Source organism: Rhincodon typus, chromosome 15 (assembly GCF_021869965.1).
Source record: "Rhincodon typus isolate 14 chromosome 15, sRhiTyp1.1, whole genome shotgun sequence".
In the NCBI taxonomy this organism is placed as follows: domain Eukaryota; kingdom Metazoa; phylum Chordata; class Chondrichthyes; order Orectolobiformes; family Rhincodontidae; genus Rhincodon; species Rhincodon typus.
The window spans coordinates 45,033,446-45,055,620 of record NC_063346.1 but is presented as its reverse complement, the minus strand read 5'-3'; the positions used below and the strand labels follow the sequence as shown (position 1 = coordinate 45,055,620).

Sequence of the window (22,175 nt, the reverse complement as noted above, 5' to 3'; positions counted from 1 at the left end):
ATAGTATTTATAATAGTATTCCACGCACCCAGAGTGGTGGGTGTGTGGAATGTACTGCCGGCGGTGGTATTGGAGTCAGATGCATTAGGGACATTTGAGCGACTCTTGAATAGGCACATGGATGATAGTAAAATGTAGGGTATGCAGGGTAGTTTGATCTTAGAGTAGGAAAATAGGTCGACACAATATCGTGGGGCGAAGGGCCTGTACTATGCTGTACTGTTCTATGTTCTGTGTTCTTAACCAATTTCATTTTCAAAGTTACGATTGAATCTGTTTTTGTTACCCTTTTTAGACAATGAGTTCAAGACCACGTCAACTCAGTATAAATTTTTCTTACGAAGCCCTGGTACTTTGGGCAATTACCTTACATCTGTGACTTTTTATTACCAACTGTCTGCCTCTGGAAACTTCTCCTTTATTCTGTCAATGCTATTCATGTCTAAAAACACGTCTATCAAATCTCTTCTTCTCCTCCTTTGCTATAAGGAGGACACCCAGGTTTCTCTACATAACTGGTACCATTCTAAATCTCCTTTGCACCATCTCTGGGGCCTTGGTATCTTCTTAAAGTGTAGTGTCCAGAATTGAACCCAATTATCCAGCTGGGGCCTATTCAGTGTTTTTAAAGGTTCCACGTAATATTCTTGCTTCTGTTTTCTGTGCCTGTACTGATAAGGGCAACGATCTTGTTTCCTTTTTAACAATCCCCTCAATTTCTCCATCTACCTTCAGTGATTTGCATACATACGTCTTTAAATCTGTGTGTGCTCCAGTATTCTCACTAAGTTGAAAGGCCACACAGTCTTTGGAAAGCTCTTGCATATCAATTGGTGTGCCTAATGAATGGCTTCAGCTTCCTTAATCCACTACCCATGCACAGACAGAGAATGTTACCAGCAGTCCTTCAACATCATTAGATGTAGATGTAGAGTATAGCTCCTTGCATGATGCCTGAAGACGTGCCTTAATAACAGCTTCAGAAGAGAGACAAGTACTACACTGAGGAGAATTTTCAATTTCTGCATTGATAATTCCAAAGAGAATATTATGTTGTGTCAAATTATGATGGTTTAATTTTATTTATTTATTGCCAAGAGAAATTGCCGTGAGTTTGTCAAAATCGATTTTGCTCAGAATTGCTTTAGTGAGCAAAATTCAAAATGGATTTTAATTAAATTCATTTGGGCAGATATTTCACTTTGGGCTCAGAGATGCAAAGACTATTCCAACTGCAACAATTAGATGCCCGACATACATTTTTAAATTTTATTCCTGCTGCAGTCATTAGCATTTCTGAAAGGCAGTAGTTTTTTCTTCAATATTTTAGTTAATTTGTTGTCTTATGCTGAACAGAGTGTGGTAAGCCTCACAGAGAGATGCGGATGAATCCCAAAGCAATTACAGCCCCTCAAATGTTTGGCCATCTCGATGTTGCAACCAATGACTGGACTGATGGAATATTTTCTACACTGTGGAGAAAAACTCTCAGGGCCAAGAAAGGTATAAGAATAAGTCTGGAAAATGGAATAATATGTGAGATATTTCAGTCCTTTATAAATGAATATTTGCTTTTCAAAGAATTTTGTTTGTATTACCAAACATAAGGGTTCTACATGTCGTAACCAGTATGTAGACCGTTATTAATGGAGAGATGGACTTGATTTTTGGTGTATACTCAATCTGTGAAGAGATGGAGTTATTTTTCATTTCATATCATAAACACATTGGACCTCCCAAATATATTACAAGGTCTGAATGGTCCAAAAACATTTAAATGAAAGTTCAGCTGTTTTGGTGATGGTCCTTTTAAACTGTCATAATAGATTGTGTTCTTGATTATAAACTTTTATTCCCAAGCATCCAGTTTTAGGAATCCAAAACAGAAGAACGTGTGCAGGGGTGAATTGTCTAACAAATGGACCCCTGTTTGTTTTGCTTTTGCCAGTAACTTGTACAGCAAATACTGTCTTGTGCAGTACATGTCATTCACCCTACATGGAATACTTGTGATGGAATTGATTTGGGTTAGAAATCTAATGTTACTGGTTCTTTCCCCATTTTTCCCTCCCCCATGCCAGACATCCATATCAGGTACTCAGCTGACTTAGAGGATTATAGTATTTTAAGAAATACAGTCAGAGAAAGAAATGGGAAAATGCATATTACCAATTTAGAGACCAATGAAAGAAAGTTATGAAGGTAGGTATTACAGACATTGCCTGCTTTGAGGTTTTGCCTTAGGATATGGACAACAAGCATTCCTTTAAATGTGGATGTTTTAACATTTAATCTATACACATGGATATCAATTATATACAAGTATTTGAGATTAAATAGCATGTTCTAACAATTTTAGAGACATAATAATTCCAGAAGTTCTCTGTCTTGCTGTTACATTGTGCTATTAATCTGTTTTTAATTTAAATCTATGATGAATATGTTGTAGGTGACCACATTTGGTTGGTACTAGATGGTCCTGTTGATGCTATTTGGATAGAAAATCTTAATTCTGTCCTGGATGACAACAAGACTCTCACTCTGGCAAATGGAGATCGTATTCCAATGGCACCAAATTGTAAAATAGTTTTTGAACCTCACAACATTGACAATGCATCTCCTGCCACTGTCTCCAGGAATGGGATGGTGTACATGAGTTCCTCAGTGCTTGACTGGAGGCCTATCTTAGAGGTAAATGACTATAGCTTTCAGCAATCTGAAAGCTTCTCCAAGATCTGCAAATACAATCATAAAAACTGATTAACCTTTCCCCTTTTTCTAGGTGTATTTTGCTCATTATGATACAAATGTGCAAAATCAATTGATTTACTAGAATACATGCTAAGTGGGAGTTCATGTACTCTAATATTAGGATGACTCTGTTTAGACATGTTTAAAGCGGAGCTCTATTGATCTATAAAGCTCTATGTGATTCAATGAAGCTCTTAGCATATCACTAGGACTTGTGTGAGTGTGTGACTCGAAGTAGATGATGTTCACAGCATTTCATATTCTAGTAGCTGTAGGAAAACTGGTAGTCTAATCTGATCTGAAACTCTTTGTTGAGTATTACAGACAGCAAATTGTACTTAGAACTTAATTATTTTCTTTCAACAGAGTTGGTTAAAGTTACGTTCACGTCATGAGGCTGAAATTCTCAAGGAGTTGTATGCAACTGTGTTCCCAGAACTTTACCATTTTAGCATACAGTCATTAAATCAAAAGATGAAAATGCTTGAAGCCTTTGTAATTATGCAAAGTATTAACATTCTGCAAGGACTCCTACCTTCCAAGGTATGCCATTTAATCTCAGACTATTTGTTAGGATTACATTTTTTATCACCTGATTGATTGAAAAACTGATTATATGGATAACCACTCATCCAGCAGTAGTCCATAGTGGAATCTATTTTAGCAGGACCTATGTACCCTGATGCTGTGGCAATCCCTACTTAATTCCTTGTGATTGCACTCCATGCTTACATCTGCAAATTCAAATCATTATCATTTCTGCTTATTGTATTCTGTGTTGACTCATTATTCCCATGTTTTTGGAGAATAAAGGATGTTGTTCAGGAAAAGAGGATTGGAAATTGATGTGTAAACTAGACTTACTCCCATTTTAAAGTGTGCAATAAGTTCTAGCAGACTTGGATACTGGCACAACCATATGCCCGAATTTGTGCATATAGGAAAGTGACAGGATAATCAGATGAAAACTGCTCAACACCAATGTTGTACTTTTTTAAATGTTAGACTGTAGAAAGAAATGGGGAAAGTATTTCTGTAACTTGATAAGCCAGCAAAGTTGGGCATAATTCTTACTTTTGGGTGATATCAATTCACCTGCCCTAATTCTATTTTCCCTGGTTTTAATTTTACGTTCATCTCTAACAGACTTCAAAGGTTGTGAAAGAACTAACCCTTCTGAAAAGGTACTTTTAATTTCTCTCAAGGCATCCTATTCTGTGAAAATAATTCCCAAGTATTCCCATAAACTTTGCTGAAATTGGTTTCCAGTGTGCAGTATACTAAGCATCATTAATAGGGGCATAGAGTGCAAGAGTAGAGAGGTTATGCTGAATTTATATAAGACACTAGTTAGATCTCAGCTGCAATTATGTGTGTAGCTCCAATAGAAGCTTCCAATAGAAGTTGGGACTATTTTCCTTGGAAATGAGAAGCCTAAGATGAGATCTGATAAAGGTTTTCAAAATCATGAACGCTCTGGATAGAGTAAATAGGGAGAAACTGTTCCTGCTCCTAAGAGGGTCAAGAACTTGATAGAAGTTTACAAAATCACGAGGGGCAAGGATAGGGTGAATAGTCAGGGTCGTTTCCCCAGGGTAGGGTTTCCAAAACTAGAGGGTTAAGGTGAGAGGGGGAAAGATTTAAAAGAGACCTAAGGGTGCACCATTTTCACACAGAGGGTGTTGCGTGTATGGAATGAACTGCCACAGGAAGTGGAGGTTGGTACAATTACAAAATTTAAAAGGCATCCAAATGTGTATACGAATAGGAAGGGTTTAGAGGCATATGGGCCAAATGCTAGCAAATGGGACTAGATTAATTTTGGATATCTGATCAGCATGGATGAGTTGAACCAAAGGGTCTATTTCCGTGCTGTACAACTGTATGACTCTATGACTTTAAGAATGAGAGGGTGCAGATTTAAAGTGTTTTGCAAAAGGAGCACAAATGTGATAAGATAAGAACTTTACTGACATAGTGAACAGTGGGTAATTGGAATGCAAGTGCCCAAAAATGTGGTGGACATAGCTTCAATTAAGGCATTCGAGGGGGCATTAAATGATTTGTTTATATTCAACCAATGTGCAAATATACAGGGGAAAAGGCAGAATAATAGTATTAAGACAAAATATTCATTCAGAGAACTGGTGTAGACTGGCTTCCTTCTGCATTGTAATAATTCTGTAATTCTTCAACCAAGAATCTTAGAGGGTGTCCATGTTATTCAGTTAGAGATCTAAATCTTAAGAACTACTATCTCTTCTCCCTCGAAATACATACATGAAATTTAGTGTTCATCATTTAGAAGTATCAAATAGCTATAAAGTACCAAGAAACATTAATGAATAAGGAGCATTTTTAAGGGTATAGTCTTATTGTTATTGCTGTTCAGATATCCAAGCAATCATCTTCTTAAGCTCATATATATCCAACAAATAAACATATTGCTGTCTTCCTCATGCCATGACTATTCTCAATTTTAATTATTGAGATTTAGACTTGTATGTCCCTAAACCAGATCTACATTTCATGGGGAGTACTGCTGACTGTATTAAGTGTTGTCAACCTGTTAGGATTATCTTGGAGTCCCCAGGAATTAAAGATTAATTTTCAGGACACATCTGTTATTACCTGGGAGAAAAATCATGGAGGAGTGTGTTTTATTAATTTTCATTGAAGACTTTGATTCATTGTTAGTAAAAGAATTCAGAGCAATGAAGAAAGCTGTTTGAAATAGTTGAGCAGGTAAAGTTGAGAGGTTTTGCAATGAATGCATGTAACTAGAGTTGGTGACTCAAGCTACCAGAGATGCCTGAAGCAGTACATGACAATTTTTTCTTTGGAGTCTACATTATTGGTGATCCAGAGATATCAAGAAGTACAGTCAGACTTTTACTTTAAATTGAACTTAATTTAGCACTATCATTGCTGTTCTGCTTTAGGAACAGATTGGCGAGTTAGACCAACAGAACTTAGAACGATTGTTTATCTTTGGCATAATGTGGAGTATTGGTGGAACTCTTGAGCTGGATGACAGAAAAAAGATGGAATGTTGGTTGAGAAATCATACTTGCATCAAATTGGATATGCCCGAAATTTCTTTAGCTGGTGAAGAAACAATGTTTGACTACCTTGTGGGCCCTGATGGTGAGTCTCTAATAATATTCAAGCATGTTTATAGAACTTAAAACTTGATAATTACAAAATTATGGTTATTTGGAAGCAATTGTGAAACACATGGGGCCTGATGAAAGCAGTAAGGCTGCATCAGCAGTCCTGTACCTGTAGTTGGTTTAGTTCCCGGCCCTAGTCCTCCCCTGACTCGTCCTGGCTTTGTCTTCCAAGGTGGGGCCTTCAGAAATTCAAATGGGGTGAAGAAAAGATAAATTCCTTGCATTCCAACGCATGTACTCCAATTAGAGATGGTGATCAATAATCTTGGGATTAATCACCTCAATTTAATGAAGTTTTGACATTTAGAAGGCTGGGTTGAAGTGAGACAGACTCTATGGAGGCCTTTAAAGAGAATACATATTTTCTGGAGAAATCTTAGAGCACCCTCCGAACACATGCCCTTGATATTGGAGGAGTAAGGACAGGTGGAGAATCCAAACAAAGTTAGAATCTAGCCTATATTTTAGCCCATCAACAAGCGTAAGTACAATTTTTATACATTTTAGTCTTTGAAGTTTTTCTAAGTATAAAGGGGAACTGGCAATTGTACAAACAAGTCAACCAACAGAGAGCTTCATTTTTATATTTAGTACATCTTGATACATGGTGGTGTTTATTATCTTCTAGTTATTTCTGAAACTGCATCAAACATGTTTCCTATGTAGAAACAAAGTGAATGTTTAACAATTGGTATATGTATGATTCTGAAGTTACATTGCTGTTGCTTGCTTAATGTGATGGTAAGAATACAGGAATTATTTTTGTCCTGCAAGTTGTTTGGGAGAGTTGATACCATACAATTAAAATTAATTATTTTTCACTCAAAATATTCCAATTGAGTGTTTTTTTGTTTATCAAATGTTTTGCCCTTCATTTTATGAAGCAATTCTCAAAGTGTTTTCTTTTTCATTTTACAACAGGGAACTGGTTACACTGGAGCACACAGGTGGAGGAGTATATTTATCCTGTAGATGCCATCCAAGATTATGGATCGATCCTAGTGCCAAATGTGGACAATGTTAGGACAAATTTTCTTATTCATAATATTGCCAAACAGTACAAGGTATTTTGAACTTTCTGGATACACTGATCACTGTATTAGTTTGTAATAGTTAAACAGAAAGCTGGAAATCAAAGACAATTGGCATAGAATGTTAAGTCAGATTAAAAATCAATGCAAATGGAAAGGGTTCTTCATTTCACTCATGCAGAAAGAAAATCCTGACGGTGTTATTCTTAACTTATATAAATTTTTAACAGTAAATGAACCTGGATGGTACTTTACGTGACCTAATGGTGCTACTTTCCATTACAACAATAAGGCAAAATACTCCAGATGTTGGGAATCTGAAATAACAGAAAATGTTCAGTCCACAGATGCTGCCTGGCTTGCTGAGTATTTCCAGCATCATCTACTTTTATTTTATATTTGATATTTTGTATTGTTTGAATTGATGAGTACACACACTGACAGGTTTTCCCATATTACATGGGGTGGCTACAATGCTCTGTCAATATCAATCATTAGTTTTGAATTTGGCAGGTGGGTTTATAGCTTGGTGACCTTCCTGATACTAATCCTACCCACTTATCTGGTTGAGGCTTGGCCCTGGCATTTGCTTTAATGTCTGTGTTCTTCAATTACCAACAAGTCTTAGAGTAAGATTTGAATCTAGAGCAAGGGCCTGAACCATAAGACCAAAGACCTGAAATGATGAATATGCTAAGGAACCTGAAATAACTCCAGAGGCCAGTATCCCATCACCAAGTAACCCTTTATTTAGATGTGGAAAGTCCTTGACATTGATACAGCTTCCTCAGAGCCAGCTCTCAGAGTGAATAAGATGCCTGACACTCCTGTTTTTATCTGTCAGCCAGGGCTCCCTGATTGGGGCTCTTAACCTGGCCCAATCAGGGAACTCATTCCATGATGTCCACCTGGCTGACCTTGTTACAATCACTAAAACTTATATGTTTTGAGCACATTAATCATTAATTGTTAGACCTGATGTAAACTAACTCAACATGGCAGATGGCAAAAATGTTCATAGATTAATTAGACTGGTTGCAAAATCTGTGGTCTACTGGTAACAAGAAAAAATTGTAAGGTAAGTCTTGATGTGAGACAATATCATTTGGGGTGGCATATATTTCTGATCCAGGGTTGTAATTCAGCATTCAAATTACTTTGTCTACTTCTGATCCTTCACCTACATACCTTGGCTTTTAACTATTGTGTAACTGCAATGTGCCTTTGTATTCAAATCACACATCACCATTCTGCCCAATTGCAAATTTTATTGAGATTTTTGGAAGTTCCCAGTTGTTTCTTGACCAACAGGAAACGATAATGGTGAATAGTTGCCTTTTGGAATGAACGAAAGTATATGTGAAGATTCGCAGAAATCCGTATTAGAATCAGTACTTTTCTTGATCTGTATTTGGTGTGCATGGCACAATTTCAAAATCTGCAGCCGACACAAAACTTATAAGTATTATGAGCTGTGAGGAGGAGAATAATAAACTTCAGAAGGACATAGGCTGGTGCAGTAAATGGATATATGGCCGATGAAATTAATGCATGGAAATGTGAAGTTGAGCATTTTGAGAGGAAGAATGAGGAGATGCAATGTAAGCCAAAGGGTACAATTCTAAAGCAGCTGCAGGAGCAAAGGGACCTGGTGGCGTACAAATCATTGAACGTAGCAGGGCAGGTTGAGAAAATGATTAATAGGACAAATGGAATCCAGGATTTCATTTTGGAGACATGGGGAAGAATTCTCCCATCATCTGAACAACCTGGGCAATGCGAGAAAGCTGGGAAAATATGACCAGAATAGAAGCGGGGATTTTTGACATTGAGAAGGAAGGAAATCCAATTTTCTCCTCCAGGTTTCAAGGGCTAGATGAGGGTGTCATGTCTAAACAGTGAGAGCCATATTTCTATACTTTTTTGTCTCATGATTAGTTAATTTCACCTAATTTCTATGCAGTTTACTACTCTCCCAGACACTGGTGAAAAATTAATTGGGAGGCTGGACTATCCACAGTTGGGACTGCCCTCCCAAGTCTATAAGACTATAAGAAATAGGAACAGGAGTAGGCTGTTTGGCGCCCCGAGTCTGCTAGTCCATTCAATAGGATCACGATCGATCCGACATTCCTCACTTCTACTTTAGTACATTTTCCCCACAATCACCACTACTCAAGAATCTATCACGGCCTTAAATATACCCAAGGACTCTGCTCCCACAGCTCTTGCGGCAGGGAGATAAAAAGTATCTCAACTGTCTGAGAGAAGAAATTCCTCCAAATCTCAGTCTTGAATGGCATCCCTTTGGGTTTTAGACTCTTATATAAAGGGAAACATCCTCTCAGCATTTACCCTGTCAAGCCTCTTCAGAATCCTTTGTTTCAATGAGATCACCTCTCATTCTTTTTAAATTCCATTGAGCAGAATCCCAACCTTGTTAATCTTTGCTCATAAGACAATCCCTCTGTACCAGGGATCATTCTAATGAAACTTCTCTGAACTGCTTCCAATGAAATTATACCTTTCCTTTATATAAAGGGGCCAAAACTGCTCATAATACTTTAGATATTGCCTCACCAGCACTTTGCAAGTTGCAGTAACACTTTTCTTGGCATAAACTCCAACCCCCTTGAAATAAGAGCTAACATTGCATTAGCCTTCCAGATTACCTACTGCTCCTGTGTGCTAACTTTCTGTGTTTCATGCTCATTACCCTCTAGTCAGTCTGGTATGATGGACCATGGTCAGACCTGGGTTATGGGCAGTAAATGTGAAGGAGGGTTTAACAGGGGACATCGTTGCATTGAGGAAAGTGGCAAATTCGAGTAGAGACTAATGCCACTGTGCTAGGATGCAGAGGGGACTGTCCCTTTTGAAGACAGGAATAGGACCGATCTCGGGTGAAGGAGTGAGAGAGAACTCTAGATATAAATGTGGGAACCAATATAACATGGGAGGTCCCAGGGTACTGTGGGATGGGAGGATGGATTGGGGAGTCTTTGGAAGTCAACACCACTGTGGCTTTCTTTTTTATTTATTCGCGGGATGAGGGCGTCGCTGGCTAGGCTGCATTTATTGCCCATCCCTAATTGCCCAGAGGGCAGTGAAGAGTCAACCACATTGCTGTGGGTCTGGAGTCAAATGTTGACCAGACCAGGTAGGGATGACAGTTTCCTTTCCTAAAGGACATTGGTGAACCAGATGAGTTTTCCCTGACAATCGACAATGGTTTCGTGGTCATCATTAGATTCTTAATTCCAGATATTTATTGAATTCAAGTTCCACCATGTGCCGTGGTGGGATTCAAACCCAGGTCCCCAGAACATTATCTGGGTCTCTAGCGATAAAACCATTAGGCCATCGCCTCCCCCATGATGAGGGGACAGTGGATAATGCTGTTGGGTATCTCTGTGGTTGGCCTGGAGCTTGTGGAAAATTTGGTATATTAATTCTTAGATAAAAGAGTTGGGTGGGAAGGTGGGGAGGCTCAAAGCTGATGATAGTGACTGCAATGTAGAGTGGAATATGGAAGTTTGGAAATGCACCTAGAATTGCAGACATAGCTCGCAGCTCATGAGCGAGATCTAGAAAACCTTTTATCTTCAATTGAATCTCAACTATGCAACATTTGTACCCTTTCTTCATTGCTGTCTTTGTTATTTTACACTGGGAGTGCCACCCTGAGCAGAAGGAAGTTATTAACCAAAATGATTTAAATTGCTTTCTTTTCATAGGGTGTGCTTTTGACTGGTGAACAAGGAACTGCGAAGACAGTCAACATAAAAAGCTACCTTTCTAAGTATAACACTGAGATTCATCAACCAAAAAGCCTCAACTTCTCCTCAGCCACTACACCTTTCATGTTGCAGGTATAAAGTGAATGAATAACCCCCTGAACTACATTGACTTAAGACAAAATCTCCATCTTGCGCATTTTAATGATGCAATTTGTCAGCTTTCACAACTTCCCACAGCCACCTTGTACAGCAGGTTCAGAGGTTTGCCACTAAAGCACTCTTTCCCCCCTAATGAAGTACCTTTGACTTTATACTGACACCTCTTCACTCTGACGGACTTTAAAATCCTGTCTTCCAGTGGGGCATGATAATAACCCTTTCTAACTCTGACATGTTTCCAAATCTGACTTTTTTCCAAACCCCTTCTCCAAGGCACTCAAACTATCACGTTAGTCATGCAAATTAGATTTTATCCTCCAGGAATGCTTCTACACATCCACTTCCCACTTGTGACATCTGCTTGTTAACAATCCTTTCCTTCCATCCACTGATGGCATATTCCCAAGTGCAGACTCACTCTACTTGTCTTTTTTGAGTTGCTATGTTGCCAGTAACTCCTCCTAGCAAAAGCATTTATCCATACACATGCTTTCATAATCCCATTCTCCGAAACTGCTTTTTTGATATCTGTTCCGAATATTGAGGATATTTTCCATATTCTTTATAATAATTCTTCACAGCCATTCACATCAAGGGATATCTCCTATTGCAACCCCCCCCCCCCCAACCTCACTACGCTTCCTCCTAATCTGGAATTCTTTTCCTCCACCACAAACCTTCTAGTCTTCTTCCTAATGCATCACCCTTTACAATTCTGTGGTAATTTCCCTCTCTTCATGGGAGAAAAGGATGATCCATGTGAGAAGGAAGTGCATCTTTCTCAGAATCCTCTCTGTCTTACCCCTCTCTGCACCCTCCTTCCTCCAACCCCCTCTCCCCATTCATCTTGCACCCTCTTTACCTCATAATTTCTCCCTATCACCATTTCTTCCTTTTCACTATTTGCCTCCTTGTATCCTTGCCTTTGTCTCTTATCCCTCCCATGCACCTTCGACAGTATACTAATCTGCTAACTTTGACCTCAAAGAAAATTCTTGACCACCCACCTGCCCATACGAGCAGAACTGATGTTAAACTAATTACCAAACAGACAGCTGAGAATTACAAGCTATACATCAGTGTTGGGGTTCAAGTGATCACCAAATTGCCTGAGTGTCTCAAATGTCCTGCAATTTAAGATGTCATTTGAATCCCTCCATTAAATTATGACACAAAAATCTGTTCTTACTTATTCACAACTGAATATTGAATTTAATGATGATCAGTTGCACATTTTCAGTATTTGTACTATAAAGCCATAATCATTATTAATCCTCTTGTATAAATGTCCTTTTGTGTCATTGATTTGAAGTCAGCTGCAGTCCTTGCTGACAGATTTCCAGCTCCATTATGGCCAGCAGATATCAGGAAAAGAATTAGAGGGTCTTCATCTAATGTTGAACCTCAAGTGACTGTTCAATGGATTGTTCATTGCCATGTAATCATACTGTCATGTCATTATTTTATCTCTATTTCATTCAGTAATTTTTAAAATTAAATATTGACACAAAGTTATGTAGCATTGTAGATAGTGTAGATTAAAGCATAAAATAACAAAGGAATATTGATAAACTAGATGAATGGCCAAATGGATTTCAATATAAGCAAGTGTGAGGTTATCCATTTTGGACCGAGAAAGGATACATCAATGTACTTTCTAGACTGACTGAAGTTAAATACAGTGGATGTCCAAAGAGACTTGGGGGTTCAGGTGCATAGATCTTTAAAATGCCATGAATAAGTGTGGAAAATAATAAATGGAATCTTGTTTATTATATCTAAAAGACTGGAGTATGAGGATGCAGACATTATGCTGTAGTGATACAAAAGCTTGGTTAGACCCCAGTTGGAGTACTGTGATCAGATCTGGGCACCACACCTTAGGAAGGATTGGCCTTTGAGGGTGTACAACATAGAATTACATAAATAACACCTAGTTTTCCGGGGTTATGTTGTGAGGAGAGATAATACAAATGAGGCCTGCTTTCTCTAAAATTTAGAAGGTTGAGGGGTGATTTGATATTTCTTCAAGATATTAGCAGGAAAAGACAAGGTAAATAAATATAAAGTATTTCTACTGGTTGGAGATTCTAGAACCAGGGGTCATAGTCTGAGGATTATGGTGAGACCATTCAAGAGAGATTTTCTGAGGCCTTTCTACACACAAAGTGTGTTAGATGTCTGGAACTCTCTTCCACAAATGGCAGTTATTAATTTTAAATTTGAAAGAGAACTTTTTGTTAAGCAAAGGTGGTAAGGGACATGGGTCAAAGGCAGGTTTATGGAGTTAGGCCACAAATGAGCCATGATCTCATTAAGTGGCAGAACAAACTTGAGGGGCTAAATGGCCCACTCCTGTTCTTGTGTTCCTCTAAAAGTTATTGTGTAAACCTACAAGAAAAGTTATTCCAAATAGAATCAAAAACTCATTCACTTTCCAAGTCCAATGTTGATATTACACAATTTTCATGTGGTTAGTATGTAGCAACCTAAAAGATTATTAGAATTTCCATTTTTCATATTAAGTGTACATATTCTCTCTTTTTATAGAGAAATATAGAAAGTTACGTGGACAAAAGAATGGGGAATGTTTATGGACCTCAAGCTGGAAAGAAAATGACTGTGTTTATAGATGATATAAACATGCCTATTATTAACAAGTGGGGTGATCAGGCGAGTACAACTGTTCAGTTAGTTTACTTGTTGACTTAGTTCATTTCAGATTGCCATCATCTTGTTGTCGGTATCTAACAAAACTACATTTGTTAAAATAAAGTAGGTATTTTCCAATATATAAATCCAGGTGGCCAAGAAGGTGTAAAATTGGTAGTATAAACGTTGCGTTTTGTTTTAAGCATGAACTAGGCCGATAGCTTAAGGAAAACATCACCTTGTTAAATTTTGAATGTTGATTTCTAAAACAATTGAGTCTGGAGAAGTTGTAGAGCAAATATGTATATGAATCCAGACCAGAATTCCCAATTGTCCAGGACTTCTCAAAGTCTCCAAGAATCAATGATTAACCTCCAGGATACTACTGCAGGTAACTTGGGGCAGTGTAATGTGGCTTTAAAAAATCTATGTCTTTATCTTCTTTTAGCGCTATCCCTTGCTAGACATAAAATATTGGCAATGGGCAAATTTTTTTTCACTGTCAAGATTCATCCAGTTGAGTAATGAAGACATTCCTTATTTTCCAAGTAGTGTGGAAAAACAGGCCACTGCAAGAATGAACTATAGGATGACCAATAACAGGAGTGTGAGGGCAAGAAAGTAAGGAATAGGTGAATATTATGGGCAAGTTTTCCACTATTGAGGCTGGTAGCTTGAATTGAAACATTTCATAACTCAGCACATCCACCGTGGGAAGGGGGACTGGGGAAATGTGGGAAATGGATTGCTCATTTTATATTTTTTAGCCTTCCAATATTGATTTGAAAAGTCCTTTTAAAACTGGCCAAAGAGCAGATAGCATTAGGACACCATGTCAAATAAGTGTTTATGTTACACCAACAAGGATTGAGGAAAGTAATTCAGCCTGACAAAAATAGAAACCATGAGTTGCTATCATGAAAATTTGACCAATAAAAATCACAACTTTGACGGTTTGTCCTAGGGGACTATAGATATCAAGGGCCAGTATCTAACAAGCAATAACTCACTCTTCACAAAGTTGCATTGGTAAAACGTATTTTCAACTTTGACTGCTCTTAATGTGTTTTGATACACTGTTGCATGATTATGTGACAGTTAACTAGTTACAACTAACTGTACTAAATTTTCAGCAATGTAATATGATGAGACTGTATCTTCCTACAGTTCTGGGACTGGGACCTTCTACAATGAGAGTGGGATGGGATAAACCACTGACAGGAGAATTTGAGTAATATTGTTTTGTTATGACTTAAGGTAACCAATGAGATTTTAAGACAGCTGATGGAACAGAAGGGGTTCTATAACTTGGAGAAGCCAGGAGAGTTCACACACATTGTGGACATCCAGTTTATTGCTGCAATGATTCACCCGGGTGGAGGACGGAATGACATTCCTCAAAGACTGAAGAGACATTTCTCCATTTTTAACTGTACACTGTATTCCAATATCTCCATTGATAAAGTCTTTGGTAAGTCAAACTTTATGGATATACAGTTCTTTTTGCAAATTGGTATCATTATAATTTACAGTTTGCAATTGTCACCCTTAATATAAAATTTGCAATAAATTTTATGCACATCCAGGTGTACAAATGTAATTAGTGACCATAGATTTAATATTGTGGTCAGTACTTGGAAACTTGTATTTGGTTAGGCAATGCAATATTTAGGAATAGGTTGGGAATAACTGATTTTGCACAAGGAAATGTTACTTTGAAAAGTAAATTTAAGTAATTATGCAAGATTTTCTCTTCTATGACATTATTTTCTAATGGCTCCAGGTGTGATTGGAATGGGTCATTTCTGCAAGCAGCGGGGATTCACTGAAGAGGTGATAGGCTTGGCAGCTCAGCTTGTTCCCATCACACGAAAATTGTGGCAAATTGTCAAAGCTAAAATGCTTCCAACACCAGCCAAGTTTCATTATGTGTTTAATTTACGAGATCTCTCCAGAATTTGGCAGGGCATACTCAACGCCACTGCGGAGGTCATTTGTTACAAAGAGGTACTCTTTCTATAATAACAATGGTGCTTGCACTTCAAAGGTAATTTACTAGTTGTGAAGGACTATAATGGGACATGATAAGACATTCTATAAATGTAGCTTCTTCTTTTATATTTCCTACTTTCAAATAACAATGCTGTGCTTCATAACATTTCCTCTTCTTCACACATCTCATAACCTTCCTATTTTCTGTCCAGCTTTGCTATGTTCTGTGTGGGCATGTTTGAATGTGAAGACCTCAGCAGTAGGGTTCATTTTCTCTCTTGTCAAAGTTAATAAATCATTATACAAAATACCTTGGATGCTGGAAATCTGAAATAAAAGCAAAAAACACTTTAAATATGCAGTCATCCAAGAAGCATCTATGGAGAGAAAGAAACACTTAACGTTTCTGGTTGAAAATCTTTTGTCATAACTAACAACCAAGATATAACAGATTATAAACAAGTACAAAGGCAGGAAAAGGGAATGGGGAGGAACTGTGAGAAGATGGAGGGCAGGTGAGATTGACTAGCAAAAGGGATGATGGTACAAGGCAATAGAAGATGGTAATAGGATGTGAAGAAATGAAAACTGGATCTGAAGGAGGTGAAAAATTATGCCCAATATCTGTTATCTGGAAAGGTAGTGAAAAAGTTATGATCTAAAATTATTAAGTTCATCATTGAGCCTAGAAAACTGTGAATTGTCTAATTGAAGAGGTGCTGTTTCTCAAGTTCATGTTAAGCTTCATTGGAGCAGTTTTGGAGGCCAAGGTTTGAGAGGTCAGGAGTAGGAATTCGTTGGAGGATTTGAATTACAGATGAACAGAAACCAGAGTCAAGCTTGCTGACTGAATAGAAATGTTTTCACAAAGTAGTCAATCAGTCTACATTTTATTTCCCCAAAGTAGAGGAGACTAGTGGGCAGTAGGCATTCTAAGATTGAAAGAAGCACAAGAAAATCTTTTTTTTCCATCTCAAAATAAACTCCATGATTGTAAAATTTACTTTTCTCACCAGTGGTTTTCAAGTGCCGACCCCACTCTCAACTGTCTGCTTGGAATACAAGCACTGTATTGGCAAGTTTGTGTGTCATCTTAAAAATATATTATGGCTAGAGGGCATGAAGAGGAATTTCAAAGAAAATTCTATTCTCTTCTATTATTTTCACGCTTAAATTCTGTTTCTTTTAAAAATGGAAAATCCTGTTGGATTCATAAAATGGCTGAGGGTGATCACATGATTATATTTCCAGAAGTTCCTGAATCTCTCTGCTTCCAGCTATTGCTGGCAGAAAGGACTTGGAGATGAATTTTCTGTTGACCCTTGGACTAAGACGTCAGCTTACATGATGGATAAAAAGATACTCAAGTTAAAGTCTAGTACAACTTAATTTTTATTAGTATTTAAAGCAATTTTAGCATACATGTATCTCAGTAAGTCATAACCACTTTGTATTCAACTCACTACTCTGGGTTGTTTTCACTACACTGTTGTAAGCATCATGACTTAATACTACCCAGATGTGATGAACTGGCCAGGTTCACACCAACGAGTTGTAAACTTTTCTGAATTCGAAACTCAGTGTCTCATCTTCACGACGGTGGGAATCAAGTTGTTGATATTGATGTCCCTAATGTTGGTTTTTTAATATCTTTTTCTTCCAACCTTGCAGAATGCTCGATGACATGTCCTTTGATCAGAACACTCATGACTCTGAGATTCCAAGGGTCGTGTAAACAAGAGATATCTGCTTCCTATTATCAGGCTTATTTTATCTCTTTTTTTTGTAACCACAGAGTTCGAATAACCTTTAGCATCAGCCATTTGCTGTATCAGCAATCTGGTTTTACTTCCTTCTTTCACAGCAAAATAATCTGCTGTTTACTTAATGTTAGCATGATTTCCCATCATGCATGTTAGGCTTCAACTCTGTTACCCACATGGTCACACATCTACTTCCAGCCAGTTCCGGCCAAAGGAAAATATCAAATCTGTACAATAAGTGTTAATGTTTTCACAATTACCTTGTCACCTTGCAATGAAAGCTTCAATGGAGGAGGTAAAGCTACAACTGGTAAAGCTTAATTACTTTCCAATTAGTTCACTGAAATAGGTCCTCAACACCTGAAATGCCTGTCCATGGTACTGTACTGAATCTGAGCAAAGTCTCATTCCCAGACTTTGACTGCCAAACTAGAGTAATTCTCCAAGTATAGGAAACATTGCTGCACATTTGACTGCCATCTATCTGCAATACAACTCCCAGGAGAAGAATTGATAATAAGGTCAGCCAACTGACAGACTCCCTACTGGACATTGACATACTGGACTGTAAATCATGTAAACTAATACCAACTTCATTTTTTAAAGAAAGTCATAGGTTGTAACTTCGTCCCTTCCGTTTTTCTTTCTTTCTACTTTGTTCGTCTGTGTGTGAATGAAGCAGCAAAGCAATTCCTCCATATTGTGAACTGTTCATAAATCCCATCTTTGATTATATCTTAAAAGATTTTGCTGTGTGGGCTTATTTCCAGATAGAAACTAAAAGAAAAAGCAGGATTTGAGGAACACCTGTCAGCCTTACCTCAATAACAGATAGAAAAAAATGAAAATCGTTACATCAAACAGTACATTACCGTCTCAGACTTAAAAGGGGAAGACCAGTCATAATTTAAATTCATCTCCATCTCCTCCTCATCCATGATAAATGCCCAGTTTTTAGTGAACACAATACTGCAAGTGATATTGAATAGAAATGTATAGATGATATAAGAGGGTTGTTCTCCATACAAGAGAGATCAGCTCTGGTAAAACAGTCTGAAAGGGTTAATACTGAGGAGTGTCATAAGCACCACCTACTATGATGAAGTCATGCAGACTTGAGTACAGAACAATGTAGGATCGTGAAGGAGTGAGACATAACATCTAGATCTCCTCAAGGCCTCTGATGATATCTATCATATTAATATAATCTGTAATTAGTTGCTAATGTGCAATAAACTATACCTTGCTAATGCCAACAGACTCTTCTAGTTAGACCAGAAAGTGGATTTCTTCTATCACATTAGACCATGAAAGCCCTATCATTTTCTATGCTTAAAGAAGTTTGTGGCAGCAACCTTTATCATGAGAAACAGCTCATATATCATAGTGAACTGGCAGGGCCATATAGTAGCCACAGAATCAGAAGTTTGCTGATTCCCACCACAGGACTGGAGCACAAAATGTAGCATGGCACCCCAGCCCACTGCTGAGGGTGTGCTGTACTGGCAGAGCTGCTGTAAACCAAAGTCCTCAGCCTATTCTACTTAATGGCAAAAGATACCACAATAGTGTCCTGGTCAATCTTCTTCCATCAAAAATATCATTGAAAGCAAATAAGCTGATTGTTTAAGGAAATCTCAGGATTGAAATATCCCAGGTAATGGGAGAGAGGTTTGGAGCCATTCAGTCTTTTAAATGCAATGGTTGTGGAGAATCCTCAAGTCAGCACCAAGTTGGATTGAAGGTAAGTAGGGAATCCATTTGCAGCTGATTGAGAAATAATTAGAACATTCAAATAGGAGATCAGGTCAAAATCGTACTCAAAGTTCAGAAAATCCTGCCCTGACTGTACAACTGGGATGTTGTGTTTGTTTATAACAATAAAGATTGCACTGGACAGCAAATATTGTTTTTCAAGGAAATAACAAGTAGGAATAGTCCATTTGATTCTGTTCCACCTTCAGTACAGTCATAGCTGATATTCTACCTAAATTCCACTGTCCCTACATCTGTGAGTTCTCTTTGTACCTAAACATCAATTGGTCTTTGCTTTGAATATACTCCCAAGACAAAGCTACAACTCTCTAGGATGGAAAATTCCAAAGACCCACATTGTCTGATTGAAGAAATTTCACCTCATTTCACTCTGAAAAAGCCAACCCCTTATATTAAGCCAAATAAAGCACTGTCCCTGCATCTTCTCTGTGAAGCACCTTAAGAATTTTGCATGTTTTAATGGGATTACTCATCATTCTTCTGGAGAATATAGACCAATTCCACTTAATCTCTTCTCAGAGGATAATCTTCTTAACTCAGGAAATAGTTTAGTGAACATTCATTGCACATCCTTTAAGGCAAATATATTCAGCAATGTGCACAACAGCCCAGGGGCTGGTTTCACCAATACCCTTCATAATTGAATAAAAACTTTTACACTTCAATCCCTTTTTAACAAATCCCCAGCACATCATTTATTTTCATAAAGACTTGCTGCACCAGCAAAAGTCTGGGCCAAAGTATGAATTTTAAAGCCTTTGCTGTTCTCTTATTTTCCATTATAATTCCTCAATCTCAGTTCACAAAGGGACCAATGTTTAATTTTGAAGTAGTTTCCTTGTGAAGTAGTTTGGAATATCCTGTGAATGTGAAAGTTGCTATGGAAATGCAAGTGCCTTTTTTTTAGTTCATTGAGTGGACTTCTAGATGAATATGTAGAAGCAAAAAGCCTAATTTATTTTTAAAAATTGTTGAGTATTTTATTAGTGGAACTATCTGTGCCTAACCTGTGGGTTTAAAAGTGTCACCAGAACAATTCGTTGCAATGGCCTGGTTGTTTATTTTCTATAAATCTCCAAAATTAATTTCAAGCTGTGCTTATCAAAGTACATTTTTTGTTGATAGGTTTGCTTAAGCAGGGAGAGTTTCTGTAATGTATCTTGATTATTATGGAAGAACATTAGTGAATACTGTATTTTAATACAGTGGTCAGGACATTTCCTTGTATATTGCTAGACCATATAATTGCAGTCTATTAAAATGAATAGAGGAAAATCAAGATTTGAGTTTGAGTTAGAAAGAGAGGTTGAATAGGATGGGACTTTTTTTTCCCAGGGGTGTAAGACACTGAGGGGTGACCTTACAGAGGTCTATAAAATCATGAGAGGCAGAGATAAGGTAGAAAGCCAACAGCTTTTCTCCATGGTAGGAAAGTGTAAAACTAAAGGGCATAGATTTAAGGTGAGAGGGGAGAGATACAAAAGGGTCCATCGGGGCAATGTTTTTCACACAAAGGGTGGTGAGTGTTTGGAACGGGCTGCCAGAGGTATTGGTGGAAGCGAGTACAATTTCATCATTTAAGAAAAATTTAGACAGGTATGTGGGTGGGATAGATAAGGAGGGATATGGACAAAATGCAGGCAAATGGGGCTAATTTTAATTGTTAAAACGGGGCAGCATGGGGCAAGTTGGGCTGAAGGATCTGTTTCCATGCTGTAAACCTCTATGACTCTATGACTATGACTAAGATCTAGTGAGTGCACCAGCCTTCAGGTATATATTGGAACTGATTTGGAATTGTCCAATTGAAAATCAGACACCGAGTGCCTGTGATTTCTCAAATATCACTCACTGCCTCTCTTTGCTTTGTTTGAATCCAGCTTACTGTTTCACTATGTTCTTAATCTGAACTGTTCTTATACATTAACCTGTGATTTTCCCAATGGTAGTTGTGATTGTTTGTCAAAGTAAACCTTGAAACAAATTGACAATAAGTGTAAAGGATTCCAATATTAAACCTTGCCTTATTGCAAATATTGTTTTAAATAGATGCTTCTGAAGCTTTGGAAACATGAATGTACCCGAGTGGTGGCTGATCGCTTTACAAACTCTGAAGACTGTGAATGGTTCAATCAAACATTGATCCATGTTGCCACTGAAAATCTTGGGGAAGAAATCAAGAGTATCATCAATGTGGAGAGTGATAATCTCTTTGTAGATTTCTTACGTGATCCACCTGAGGCCACAGGTCATTATTATTTGACATTACACGCAGGATGTAGCACATACTTGGGTTATTGCATAATCGTATCTGAATTTTGAGCTCATATGATAGATCACATCAATCAGTGATGTTATGATCTTTATATTCATTTTAACTGTACAATTTTATTTCTTTAATTTTGCATTAAGACCCTGTATCTATCTGTTTTTTGTACTTTCTCCTCTTTAGGTCCTCCTTTGAACCTCTCCATTTATGGAAAAGAGGGTAGGAAGGACAGTCAGCTATGGGGAAAGAAGGGTAGGGGTTTCTGGGTGAACTCGACAAGTCTGGTGGGATCTGTGGAGAGAGAACAGAGCTATTGTTCCAAGTCCAGTTCTGAGGAAGGGTCACCAGACCCGAGATGTTTACTGTTTTCTCTCCACAGATGCTGCCAAACCTGTTGTTTCTCCAGCAATTTCTGATTTTATTGTCGGGAGCAAATCCCCAGACTTCAAGCCAAGATGTTATTGGTGGGTCAATGGATGCTGGGTTGCATGAAAGGCTAGAATTGGTCTTAGACAGAATGTCCAGAGAGTTGTAGGATTGATGGAGATTAGAAATGAAAGAAATTCATTCCAAGGAAGAAGAAACATACTAAGGGGAGGACGAGGCAACCAGGGCTGACAAAAGAAGACAGCTACACCATAAAAGTGAAAGATAAAGCACACAATGTGATGAAGATTAATGGGAAGCCAGAGGATTGGGAAGCCTTTAAAAACCAGTAGAAGACAACTAAAACAACAACAAGGGGAGGAGAAGATGAAATATGAGCTAGTAACGTTAAAAGAAGATTGCAAGCATTTTTTTTTTAAAGATATATAAAATGTGAGAGAGAGGCAAGAGTGGACAATGGACCACTGGAAAATGAGGCTGGA

The 22,175-nt window shown here is 37.9% G+C and overlaps 1 protein-coding gene across 1 annotated transcript in view; it reads left to right on the top strand.

Moving 5' to 3' along the window:
* The window catches only part of LOC109919602 (dynein axonemal heavy chain 5-like), a 251,683-nt gene that overhangs the window by 150,722 nt on the left and 78,786 nt on the right, over window positions 1-22,175 (top strand). The window contains exons 42-51 of the mRNA XM_048605989.1: window positions 1,357-1,503; window positions 2,450-2,691; window positions 3,118-3,294; window positions 5,694-5,898; window positions 6,846-6,988; window positions 10,693-10,827; window positions 13,405-13,527; window positions 14,764-14,977; window positions 15,290-15,513; window positions 21,087-21,285. Of these exons, the coding sequence (XP_048461946.1) occupies window positions 1,357-1,503; window positions 2,450-2,691; window positions 3,118-3,294; window positions 5,694-5,898; window positions 6,846-6,988; window positions 10,693-10,827; window positions 13,405-13,527; window positions 14,764-14,977; window positions 15,290-15,513; window positions 21,087-21,285 (1,809 nt within the window). The remainder of the gene's footprint in view (window positions 1-1,356; window positions 1,504-2,449; window positions 2,692-3,117; window positions 3,295-5,693; window positions 5,899-6,845; window positions 6,989-10,692; window positions 10,828-13,404; window positions 13,528-14,763; window positions 14,978-15,289; window positions 15,514-21,086; window positions 21,286-22,175) is intronic.